The 13,219-nt window shown below is 44.0% G+C and overlaps 1 protein-coding gene across 5 annotated transcripts in view; it reads left to right on the forward strand.

The window, feature by feature from the left end:
- Window positions 1–309: 309 nt before the first annotated feature.
- TRIM55 (tripartite motif containing 55) overlaps window positions 310–13,219 on the forward strand; it is a 37,240-nt gene continuing 24,330 nt past the window's right edge. For 4 of the 5 annotated variants that reach the window (XR_005953267.1, XR_005953268.1, XM_041412736.1 and 1 more), the window contains exons 1-4: window positions 310–655; window positions 1,059–1,231; window positions 9,423–9,588; window positions 11,325–11,420. Coding sequence is in view for 3 of the 5 variants with exons in the window: in XM_041412736.1 (XP_041268670.1) it covers window positions 467–655; window positions 1,059–1,231; window positions 9,423–9,588; window positions 11,325–11,420 (624 nt within the window). In the remaining 2 variants the exon portion in view is untranslated. The remainder of the gene's footprint in view (window positions 656–1,058; window positions 1,232–9,422; window positions 9,589–11,324; window positions 11,421–13,219) is intronic. The other variant, XM_041412734.1, reaches the window with a different exon arrangement.

Below are 13,219 nucleotides of genomic sequence, written 5' to 3' on the forward strand. Positions count from 1 at the left end.
AAAACTACATCCTGCCTGTCGTGGCCACAGCTGCTCACTCACAACAGAATGTCTATTAGGCTGCAGGATGTGGCTGCACAGGCTGGGGCAAGCCCTTCGGTCTCCATTGACCTGCAAAGATAAGGGAAGGGAGCAGATGGCCTTTGCTTATCACTCCCACAACTCCTCAAGGGGTGAAGGCTGCCATGTGTGAGTGAGGAGAGCCAGGGCCTCTTCGGCCTCCCCCCTCCCCGGCAGCCGTCACCTGTCCCAGCCCGTCCTGCTCTCACGCGCATATATGGGCACGGCAGGACGGCAGCTCGTGACGCAGCACTGCTAAAAACAGCCCGGCTCTGCTCGGCCCCTCGCTCAAACAATGTCCTCCGGCCCGAGCAGCACAGACAGCCTCTGATCGCAGCCCAGCCTTGGACCTATTTCAGGGGAAATTTACCCCAAAACCTCTCCACAAGGCCGTGGCCCTGAGCGCATGCCCCAGGAAAAGCTAGGGATGAGCACCTCCCTGAGCTACAAGTCGTTCTCCAAAGAGCAGCAAACTATGGATAACCTGGAGAAACAGCTGATCTGTCCCATCTGTTTGGAGATGTTCACCAAGCCAGTGGTCATCCTGCCCTGCCAGCACAATCTCTGTCGGAAGTGCGCCAGTGACATCTTCCAGGTAGGTTTCTTCCCACAGACAGCTCTGCTTCCCAAGCAGGACTGGGTGGAATGAATGGGAAAGAAGATTTTTTACATGTTTTGGTAGATCACTCTTAACAGTTGGTGAAACAGGGCTGGGGGGAGTAATTTAAGGCCAAAGTTGATGTATCTGGGTGCCAGGGCTGAGCTCCCAGCAGGTGAAAGTGCCACCTGTTGGCTGTGGTGACATGGCCGAGCGTGAGCTGAGGGACTGGCCCCTCGCCCAGCAGTCACCAGCTGCTTTCCCAGGGGTGACGTGTCGGAATTACCCTCTCATTTGGCATAGTGACAAATGGTTTCCTACCATTTGGTGCTTTTGGAAGAGGCTTTCATGGGTTTTCATGGCCGTACCTTCCTCTCCTTGTGCTGCTTGGCAAGAACAGGCCTCCAACCCCTACCTGCCGACCAGGGGAGGCACAACTGTGGCGTCGGGAGGCCGCTTCCGCTGTCCCTCCTGCCGGCACGAGGTGTTACTGGACCGACACGGCGTCTACGGGCTGCAGAGGAACCTGCTGGTGGAGAACATCATCGACATCTACAAGCAGGAGTCCACAAGGTAACAAGGGACTGTGTGTTCTTCAGAGGTTGATTTAGTCATTTTGTCTCTTGGAAAAGCAGAAAGGGGTTGTGCTGCCATGTCTGACTGCTGCACCATGAAGTTAGCTCTCACTGAGTACAGAAAACTTTATCCAAATAAATGCTGAACTTCCCTGTTTCCACTTACAGCAAGGGATTGGGCCATATTTATTCACATGAGCAACACTTACCTGTGAAAGCAAGGCCCTTGAGGTCAGCACAGCTACTAATATGATTAAGAGAAAAGTATTTTGGTTAACATCATTTATTGCAAAAACAGTTCAGACAATTATTTGTGCATTCTCATGTTAAAGAAGGGGAAAGATTTCAAATCTTATTAGAAAATCCTCAGGTACAGACAGTGCAAACAGAAAGAAAACTGAATTTCACACAGAAGGTACTCTGCATCATAATACCAAATGAAAATTCTGTTAAAAATATCTCCATTCCTGTCAGTTTGGGATGTGAACTTATGAAATAAAGTGTTATTTATGAGTCCATGAAAGAGAAGGAAGAGCAGTTAACAAAACATTCCAGAGCTGTGTGGCTGTGCACAAGAAGAAAGACCTCAGGGCAGAGGAATAGGTCAATTTGAAAAAGTAAGATTACTCCTGAATGGTAATTTCTTGCATTTGACGTGTAGTGGATCCAGAAACAGAAAAATGTGTTCTCATCCTTATTTCCTTGGGATGGGTTGGATTCATGATACCACTGTGGAGAACTTAGTAGGGAGAAGGTGAAGAAGATAATCTTCTCCCTCTTTTTGCTCTTATGAGACCCACTTGGGATACTGCATCCAGGTCTGGAGTCCTTAGCATAAGGATGGGTTTGCTGGAGTGAGTCCAGAGGAGGGGTACAGAGGTGCTCAGAGGGCTGGAGCATCTCTCTTCTGAAAGAGTTGGAGTTGTTCAACCTGGAGAAGAGAAGGCTCTGGGGAGGCCTTAGAGCACCTTCCAGTACCTAAAGGGGGCCTACAAGAGAGCTGCAGAGGGATTTCTGACAAGGGCATGAAGTGATAAGACAAAGATTTGAACTGAAAGACAGTGGGTTTAGATTAGATATAGAAAGAAATTCTTCACTGTGAGGATGGTGAGGCACTGGCACAGGTTGCCCAGAGAGGTTGTGGATGATCCATCCCTGGCAGCATTCAAGGCCAGGAGGGATGGGGCTTCACACAGCCTGGGCTAGTGAAAGGTGTCCTTGCCCAAGGTAGAGACATTGGAACTGCAAGATCTCTCAGGTCTTTTCCACCCCCAACCCCATTCTATGATTCTGTGATTCTATGATGGAGTTAACCTGGTCCCAGGCCACCAGGAGCCCCAAGGGAAGCTGTTTTTTGTCACCAGCATGGATTCTTAAGAGTTGGCTCAGTATGGCAAGGTGTTTTGTTCACCTGGAAGGTGTAATCCTGGCCATGCTCCCTGACAGTCTTCTGATCCCACCGCAACAAGGAGCTGGATTTCCCAGGGACAGAGAGATGGCATCACAGGTGCAGGTGGACACAGCCACCAGAACCCAGTCCCTGGGGTGGCTGAGGATGCTTCCTCCAGCAGAGAAGGACAGTCACCAGCAGAGAGATAGAGCCTTATGGTGGCTTTGGCTGTTCTCAACTGCTTGGATATCTCTGAGGACTGTGGCAGCTGGGCATAGGTTGGAGCTCCAAAACACTGGAGAGCACGAAGTTGGCTTAAAATTGTCCTTTCTGCTGCCCTTTGCGCTCTGTGCCAAGTAAAGGTCAGCTACCCCCGTGTGTGTCATTGATACTCAAATATTATTTTAGTCAGGAAAATCTCGGAGGAAATGAATCAACAAAGCTGCAAGGGTGGACTTTGCTTTTGATCAAATAAGCTGGACATGTATGTCCTCATGTCTTCCTTGGTTTTGCTTTTTTTTCAGCTCACAGATGTATTTAAAGCAAAAAAAAAAAAAAAAAAAAAAAAAAAAAAAAAAAAAAGGCAGGTCCTCTTTCCTGTGTAGTTCATGGGGAATTGGAACAAAATACAGTTAAGTAGAAATGTAAGAATAGATTTAGTAGATTTTTAAAAAATTCCACAAAAGTTAAGCACATGATGAATAAAACAGGAGAATATTGGGAATCCATGGGTTTGCTTATATATTTGTCCAAAAGACTTGCTTATTTAATCTGTTACGGTGCTTATTTAACCTTCATATATGTCCTTAGAATGAAAGTCATTGTCAGGGTTACATAGTAGCAGCAATGCATAGCAGCATTATCTAAACTATTCGGCCCTTTGTGGGCCTCAGCTGCTTATCTCCCTCTGCCTGACATTCCTTGGGCTCCCCTGAGAGTGTGAGCAGATCTTTCATGGCTTTTCCCAGTGCTGTCCCACTGAAAGCAAAAAGTCAAGGGAACACAACTCTTCCCCACTTCTTCCTTCTATACCAGTCTCTTCCACTGTGACAAATGGGGTCTGGCAGAGATGCATAGGAAGAAGGGTGAGATGTGATCTTTGCCTCCTTGTTCTTCCCAAGACACCCCTTCAAACTGGCAGCATGTGTGATTTCCAGACAGGAACCTCTTCCCATCGAGTTCTCCTGTGGGTATAATTCACTATAACTGCATGTGCCAGAATGAGGCTAGCTCCCATCTGCATCTCACATGAGCTGAGAGAAAAGGGAGCAAGGGAGCAAGATTTTACTAGCTTATTTCAAAAGGTTTGGTTGATTTATTTTATTTTATTTTATTTTATTTTATTTATTTTATTTTATTATTTTGTAATTGGACTTTCTATTTTAATTAAGAAATTGGGGTTTTTTAAAATAAAAACTGGGGCAGGAGCTGGACTGAGGTTGGGAGAGTCCGCCTAAGCCCTCATATGCAGCCCCTCCTATTACTAAGTATCACATCATATGGTCTTTTATCCCATTGCTCATCAAATTCCAGCTGATGGCAGCATAGCCTGTTGCCCAATTTAGAATGTGTTAGCAACACAACGGAAGAATTCTTCAAGCAGGAGGTGGCTTGTAAAAAGCTTTAAAAGACAGCAAAGGACTGAAAACAGTGGAAACTGAGTTGGCTAAATATTAAACCAGTCTTTGAAAATCTGTAGGCTGCTGATCACCTAAACTATCTGAGGAACATCAGGATCCCTGCTGTCACCAGGAAAGGGTAGCAACAGGAGGCTGTGACTTTTTGTGAAATCTGGCAGGTTCTAATGATCTCAGCTGGCTATTCCAGATCAAAAGGTGCTTTGGGCTTTGTTACCTGCTGAATCCTGATCAGGGAGGGTGGGGCACTCTTTCTGCCTTGCATTTACCAGGGAGAGCCCGAGGAACCGGCTGTCCCTGCAGCCCCCAGCACGGGTGGAGCAGAGTGTGCAGCAGGGACCAGGCTGTGCTGAGAGCAGCCTGCATGGGCTCTGCGATGGTGCTGATGTCCTGCAGGGCCCCATAGCCAGCATCACCAGAAGTGTCTGTCCCTGCCCCTCCGAGGTGTTAGCCCAATCTCCCAAGGCAGGATGTGTCTCTCTAGGCCAGGTTGCAGGGGCATCTGGGGATCTCAGACAGGCTGGGCCAGGGAAATTTGCTCCCTGACCACAGGTCACCAAGAGAGGAGGAGCCCCATAAGCTGTGCAATGAAAGAGATGAGGAATGGGATCATCTGGATCTTCTCCAATTCCCCATAAGACAAAGCCCCAAGCTCACCTGCACCATTAGTTTTCTTGGGTTGGGCATCCATGATAGTAGTGCAACAGAGCACCACGTATCCTTATGTCCACATGAACTTCTATAGCCTTTTCATTTTTCAGGCTGCATTTCCACCCTGGGTATTGGTGGGCTTTTCATTGCTTTTGAGAGTGTCCATCATTGTGGCTGATTTTCAAGGACCACCTTCCTCCAAGGTCAAAATGGTCTATTCCCATATCCAGGAACTCGAGCAATGGTGACAAAACAATTGTGTTGATTAAGAGGGAGCTCCTGATTAAAAAAAAAAAATAAAAAAGAAACAAAAAGAAGGTAGGTGATTCAGCAAGATTTTGATACACTCCCCAAGCACATGCAGATGAAGTTAGAAAAGCCAAGGTCCACCTGGAACTGAATATGATGAGGGACATGGAGGCTAATGAGAGCTTCTACAGCTGCATCAGCAGCAGAAGGAAGATTAGGGAAAGTGTGAGTACACTGCAAGACAGAGCAGGGCCTCATGTAACACAGAATGTAGAAAAGGCCAATGTACTCACCCTCAGACTTTACTATTAAGTTGAGTTTTATGGAATCATGGTACCCTGAGACCAGTGGGAAATTCTAGAGCAAGGAAGACTCACCTTTGGTGGAGGGCGATCAGGTTAGAGAATATAAAGAAAAAAATTGGACATCCTGATGGGAGGCATCTATAAGTGGTGAGGGAGCTGACTTATATTATTGCAAGGTCACTCTCAATAATCTTTTAAAAGCTGTGGTAATTGGTACCATTTCCTGTAGACTGGACTGGAAGAAAGCAAATGTTCCTCCAATCCTCAAGAAATGCAAGGAGGAGAATCAAGGGAACTACAGGCTAGTCCTGCACACTGATCCTTAGAAAGTATTTCATGCAAACCTTCCTGGAAACCATTTCTAAATATATAAATGACATGAAGGTGATTAGAAATAGTCAGCATGGATTTATGAAGAGGAAATCAGCATGACCAATCTGATAGCCTTTTATAGTGAGATTACTAACTCGGTGCATGAGAGGAGAGCAGTAGTTACTGTTTATCTAGACTTTACACACTGTCTCCTGTGACAGAGTGGACAGTGGAAAGTGACCTGGACAAAAACTGGCTGTACTGCCAGACTCAAAGGGTCATGGTGAGCAGCATGAAGTCAGGTGGAGGCCAGTCATTAGCACTGTATGCCCAAGACTGATACTGTGGCAAATGCAGTTTCATACCTTTACTAATGACCTGACTGTGCCTCATAGAACCGTGCAGATCCTCTCCATCCCCTGACCAGGTGCAGACACCAGGTGATGTATGCCACAGCAAGTGCTACAGCTGTCTTAAGCTCCTCAGTAAAAACACTGTCATAACTGGATTCAGCACTTCAGCAGAGGCCTTTTTGGATTTGAAAAAATCCTACAGAAAGTATGCTAACAGCAGTTTTCCTAAGGGTTTACTAGGTTCTTAAATAAAGTGTGCTTCTTTATGTGTCCAGCAACTTTGCACTGCCTCACCTATAGTCACAGTCACAGAGTGGTTGAGACTGAAGGAACCTCTGGAGAGCATCTGGTCATCCCGCTGCTCAGGCAGGACCACCCGGAGCCAGTTGCCCAGGAGCATGTCCGGATGTCTTCATTATGAGTATCTTCAAGGATGGAAACTCTACAATCATCCTGGGCAACATGTGCCAGTACTCAGTCACTCTCACAGTAAAAAAGTGTTTCCTGATCTTCAGAGGGGACCTCCTATATTTCAGTTTGTGTCCATTGCCTCTGGTCCTGGCACTGAACAGTGCCTGACTCCATCCTCATTACACCCTCCATTCAGGTATTTAGATAACCAAAGGTATTGATAAGATCAAGGTCATTGTTAAGATTCCCCTTAACCTTCTTTGATCCAGGCTGAAAGTTCCAGCTCTCTGAGTCTTTCCTCACAGGAGAGCTGCTGTAGACCCTTAATCATCTTCAGGGCCCTTTTCTGGACTCCTTTCAGTATGTCAGTGTCTTCATGTACTGGGCAGTCCAGGACCCAGTCAGTTCTTCAGGTGTGGTCCTAACACAATTTCAGTGGGAAAGTGCCTCTGACACTCAAGTACAGGCTTAGCATCTCAAAGGGAAGAGTCCAAAAATGAGACCACAAAGGTATCAGGACATTTCAGCAGTCTGACATTTCTCTGGTCACTGGCACAGTTGTCGTGAACCTTTTCTGTAACTAAAGCCACGCAGCCATTTTCCTATCAGCTACTCTTTAATCTCCTGTTTCAGAAGCAATCTCCACTTTAAACTTAGAGGTTGTGTTTTGGCCTCTGCTACCCCAACATAGATCTAGAGGATCCTATCTGAAATCAGGGAGTTGTGTGCTAAAATCCCTCCTTTTGCACTGCCTGGGGAGGAGACTGTAAATCTGTTTATTTCTAGTCTTCTGACACTGTCTTCAGGGCCCCACTAGTTCAGGGAGTTCTGCCAGGTTGCTTCCAGCTCTCTGCGGCACCTTTGAAGGTTGGCTGCTGCTGGCTGAACTTGCTTGACACCGTCACCTTTTTGATCTATGTAATGTGTCTTTCATGCAAGTGGCACCATTCCAGTGTCCAATAAAATTCTGGTAGTTTCTGGCTCTGATCTTGTAAATATTTGCAGGAAGAGCTGCTATCTCAGGCTTAATTAATCACTTTGAAATTCATTGTATTGCACTCACACGTGGGCCCTCCCACTGGTGCACTATGACATGAATATATTAGGGGCTGTTTGCAGTAATCTGCAAACAATGTAAAGCATCTTTTATGGAGGGGACACGCCTCTTTTGACTAGCATTGAAACAATGCTCGATTTGACAAAGTGCCTTGTGTTAATGAATGCTGGAAATCTGACCCAAATAATACAGACTTTCTTCAGAAGTGTTTGTCTTGTTTTATTCTGAAATATCATGTTATATGGCAGATTATGGATTTTCCTTATGAACCCTTTTAATCCCAGGACACTCTTGAATTAAAAAAAGCCCCACAAATGTGTGAGACATTTTACTTCTTGCTAGATTTTTTTTTCTAATACATCAAACTGATCATATTCCATTCCCTTCAGAAGAGAAAATCTGTACTTTGTCATTAAAAACTAAATGCCATATCCACTCTACCAAATGGTATGGAAAAACTCTACTTAATATAATACAAAATAATGATATTTTTTCCCCCATACATTTTAAGCTTTAATAGAATAGCTGGTTGCATCCTTGCTACAGAGCACTGTAGAAAGGCTTTAAAAAAGCTTCCCATGTAATTCCATTGAATTCCATAGTTTCTAATGATGAAAAAAATATTTATATGATGGCATTGTTCCACTTGCTACAGGTAAGTCATAGTTCTCTATCCAAACAACAGCAGAAGGGGATAATGGTTTGTGCTGAAAATAGTTAACATTGCTACAGTAACAGTGGTGGCTTTTGAAGACTTGAATCCCAGACACACTCTTTCCATGAGTTTACTGGCCCCTGTCTTCTGTACCACATGCTTACACACTCATGTGTTTGCCACAGATGTGCTCAGGGTGCTAAGCCTGAAGTGTGGGCTCAGGAAAGCACCACGCTGCCCACACACACCAGACCGGAGCTGGCACTGGCACTGGGAATGTTGGTTAAGTGGCTCATCTGAAGGAAGCTACAACTACATTATCCTAAGATAGCAGGTTGTGCAGACCTGTGTGTATACAGCCAAATGGTTTTGGTGAAGAGACGATCAGACTGAGCTATAAAGTGGTGACAGTTCCTGGCTTAGCACAGGAGAAGAACACTTGTATAGCCCATGTGCTTTCTGCTGGGTACAGATGAATAAACTACTGCTAAAACATTTGACACTGTAATGTTAGACATGTGCCACCTGGCTGAAATCAATTTGTGTGACACCTTGTTTTGGTTGCTGGCCTAATGTAAAGGCTGTAAGGACCCAGAGCTGTTTGATATTGACAGTCCTGACCAGGGCCTCACAAAGCTCAGCACCAGAGATTTAGAGTTACAGGCCTAAAGGTTCATCAGCATCTTCAACTCTTGCTTAAATCAGTCTTCCCCATAACAGCTTTGCTGCATTAAGCCAAGTGCACAACAATTTGCATGATGAACCAGAAAGAAATTACATATGTTTTATATTTCAGACAGATGTTAGATAACATGCTAATTAAAATACATGAGTAGTCTGAGTCCAGGCTTAGTGAGGTTATTTGAATTTTTAAATATGAGCAAGTATTCTGTCACACTCCCAGTCACATTCCTCATTCATATGGGAATCCCTATACAAAGTCGTGTTGCTGTCTTAGCATCACATCATATTGTGTCATTTGAGCTGTATTAAGCTGTACCATTGTCTCTTTAGTCATCCCATAGGGCAGGTTTAAGTCTATGCTGTGTATTCAGTCAACCTTGGTTGCTGCTATACAAATGTACCATATTTCAAGCTAACACTCAAAGTGATGATATCAGAAACTCATGAGCACCATCTTTGTTTTAAACAAATATTTTCTTTTGCAGACCTGAAAGGAAGTGTGACCAGCCAATGTGCGAAGAGCACGAAGATGAGAGAATTAATATTTATTGTTTGAACTGTGAAATGCCCACCTGCTCCTTGTGCAAAATCTTTGGTGCCCACAAAGACTGTCAGGTTGCTCCCCTCACGAATGTTTACCAGCAACAGAAGGTAAATATCTTTTTGTTTCTCAAAGTACTTGAAGAAACTGACAGGACCATCAACAGGAAGGTATTCCCATGACCTTCCTGCGAGTTTCCAAAAGGGTCTGGGTTGCCTTTGCCACTCGTGTGTGTGACTGAAAGGCTCCTATAAATCTGTGAAACTATTTAGAAATGCAGGAAAATAAATTTATGAGAGATCACAAAAAAATATACTACAATTTGTCCCAATTTTGATGTGGAGCTGAGGATTTCTCTTTTGAGTTCCTAATCCCTTTTTGCAGTTCTTTCAGATGAGACAAACAAGTGGTATTTTCAACACTAAGAACTGGAAAGAGAACAGACCATTTCAAATCAAATAGTTATCTGTCAGACACTTTTACATTTAAGCATGCCATTTTTAAGAAAAGTTAAGTGAAAAACCTCCTCCTGCAAGTGAATGAAGGAATATTCAATAGTTGGCAGCACAGGATGTACCTAACATCTTCTGCCCTTGCTGTCACCAATAAAAGACTTGTTTATTTTTAATACAGTGTTAATTTAAAACCTGACTCACTGGGTTATCCTCCTGAGATAAACAGCTCATTTTTCTGGAGGGCCCCAGTGCGGCAAGCAATCAGACAGGCCAAGTTTGCAATCCCAGCCTCCAACTTCGTCACACAGATGCATGTGTGCATGTAAACTACAAATGAGGAGTTACTTTAGGAAAGGAGTTAAAAACATCCTTTTCAATAAAAAAAAAAAAAAGGTGGAAGAGGAAGGAGAAGTTTTTTGGACTGAATCCATGCCGGCAATCACTCATTTTGCATGGAGATTTGCAAGCAGTGTATTCCTTTCCAGAGGGCCCATGGAAAGAGGCTGTCATGCCCAAGATGAGAGGCATAACCTGGAGGCTGCAGGATGCATGCTTCAAAGGAGCCTTTACGGAGCTGTGGAGGTCTCAAAGGATCCTGTACAGAGCTGTGGAGGCTATGAACACAGTTGTTTCTGTTACCACAGTGGTGTGCCTAGGGCCCTTTGCACTCCGCATCACCCTCCCCAAGTTTCCTAGGACTGGCTTCTTTGTCTCTCTTAGGGATACCTCATAATCATCTCCATGCCCACACTCAGGTTATTTTCTTCCTCCACTCATTTCCCTCATGCCAGTGGCTCAGCCTCTACCTTCTTTTCCTCCTTTTCTCCTGTCCCCTCTCACTCCAACCCCAACAACCACCCCAACAACTCCAACCCCACTGCCTGCATGGCAGGGACTCTGTAACGCATTGGCTGCTCCAGGTCCATGGGCCACCTCTTCTCTATTTCAAGGCCAAGAGCTACAGTCCTCAGGGAAATACCACAGTGGTGTGGCTAGACCCAGACATGGAAAAAACAACCTCTCAAGAGTCTTTTCCCTCAACAAACCCAAAGGAAATATTTGGAGCTTGTTGAAACAGCACTTCAGACAAAAGCATCTAGAGGAACTTCCTAGAACAAAGTTCTTCCTTCTTTCCAAACCACAGTTTCTTCTCCACTAAAAATTCCAAAATGTCAATGTTTTCATAGTGTGTGGAGGGGGGAAACAAATGTCAAAATACAAGCAGGTATCTTGTGGGCACATAAAGCTCCAATTTTTCTCAGTTCTGGTGGAAAGATGAAGTAATATCCGGGGTATGGCTTATTTGTCCCCTGCTCCCCACTGTTTGATGTGTCACCCTGAAGTGTGACAGCACCTGACACCCTTCTGCTTGCTCTCTCCTTACTGCCTAGTCTGAGCTGAGTGATGGCATTGCAGTCCTGGTGGGGAGCAATGACAGAATGCAAGGGATCGTCACACAGCTGGAGGAGACCTGCAAGACGGTTGAGGTAGGTGCCACCCCTTTAAATGCAGTTATTTCAGTGTGACAGTGCATCTTTTAATCTTCTTAAATTATCATTCTTCAACAGACGTCACTTTACCCACATGCATTCCCACATTGTTTCACTAAACCATTCCTCGTGGCTTTGTACATTACCAAGATGTGCTGCCTCAACCAAAGGGTACATCCTGCTCAGCACCTCTGACCTTTGCTATATGGTGGGGGGTAAAGAGTAAGGATAATCCATATCAGCAAGTCTTGCTCAATATTCTTAGTGGAATAGGATCTCACTGAAGTTAAAAGCAGATTCACCAAAATACCATCAACTCCCAGCTCCTTTAGCATCTGAGATCAGATTCTTAGATTTTCATCTAAGACCATGTAAGACCTTTACATAAAAGACCAGTTAGTCTGAAGTCTGACAGGTCCTGTGAACAGAGCCTTAGTCTCAGCCACAGGGTAGGCACAGCATGGTTCAAAGGTGTGTCAGTATTTGTTCTGTATTTGGTTGCTTTGCCTTCTGCACAGAAGTAGTGTTTTAATATGGTGTCCTCTAAGGAGTCTTGTTTTGTTTCTCATGGGAAAGAAGAGTTTGGGCTCTTACTGGACTTTCTGGTGAAGGCCTCACTCTGGGAGCGCTGGAATTAGTTTTGTGTTATTCAATAGCAGAAGTGGCTTTCACTTTCTCTGAGAGCTTTATATCAGCAAAGCAAATATAAACATCAACTTTGACCAATCTGAGCATCACAGGACAATAGGCTGAATGGAGTTCATATTAATTGATTTTGTGATCAGAATTTGATGAAGCATCTAGTGAAGAAGTCGCATCTCTCTCAGCCCAATTAGAATTATATTGACCCTTCAGAGATGGAGCAGAAAGGAGAAATGGTAAGGAAAAATAAGTTAATCCAAGATATACAGATTCTAGTTAGTAAGAAAAAAAATTTACACAATCTATGTACACAATTCCAAGCAAGAAGAAACAGAAAATGTCTGAGTTTGTTTCAAAGAACACAAACCCATTGGCCCAAGTAAAAGAGAGAGCACATTAATGCTCTCACTTTTACTTAGGCAGAGTCAGAACTTTGTTGTTGGGAAGCCTTCACCCTGCAAGAATGAAGTTAGCTGCTATCAGGACTTTGCAGACAGAAACAAGCCTTTCAAGTAGGTTAACTGCAGAAATTTGAATTATACAAAAGCAAAAGCTTACTCTCATTTAAGCTGAACTAGCTGAACCAGAAACAAATCTTCAAACACTTAGTCTGAAAAATGGAGCAAACACTGTGCTAAAAATACCTAAAAAATACAACAGTTTCTGAAACTAACTTCCTCAGAGTCATCCACTCAGTTTAAAATCTAACCTTTAAAGTCAAAGCCCAAAGAAAATGCAGCCATTTTACCTTCTGATGTTTTATCAGGCTTTTCACCTTTAAAGTCAAAGATTGCAGAAAACAGATCTTAGAGTTTACCTTGGCACTTCCATGTTACATTTCAAGCAAATCACATTTCCTACTATGCAAGAGCTTTGTCTGAGTTGACATCAGTTTGTCCTTGAGGACAAGAGACTACAGCTGGAACTCAGAAATGTTTACCCATGGAAATAACACAATCCAGGATTGTCTCTTCTTTCTGCTTAACAATTTGCAGAGAACAATAAATATCTGCTTTAGCAGAAAATACATTATCATTTTCCCTTTAGCTGGAATCAGTAATAGTCTACAGTTCTACATTTAGACACTGCTCCTTTCCAGCCTTATAAACCAGAAAAGCAAAAAAATACTTGTACAACTTTTAACTGATTGAAAA

This window comes from Onychostruthus taczanowskii, unplaced genomic scaffold, assembly GCF_017590055.1.
Source record: "Onychostruthus taczanowskii isolate IOZ18803 unplaced genomic scaffold, ASM1759005v1 scaffold4, whole genome shotgun sequence".
In the NCBI taxonomy this organism is placed as follows: domain Eukaryota; kingdom Metazoa; phylum Chordata; class Aves; order Passeriformes; family Passeridae; genus Onychostruthus; species Onychostruthus taczanowskii.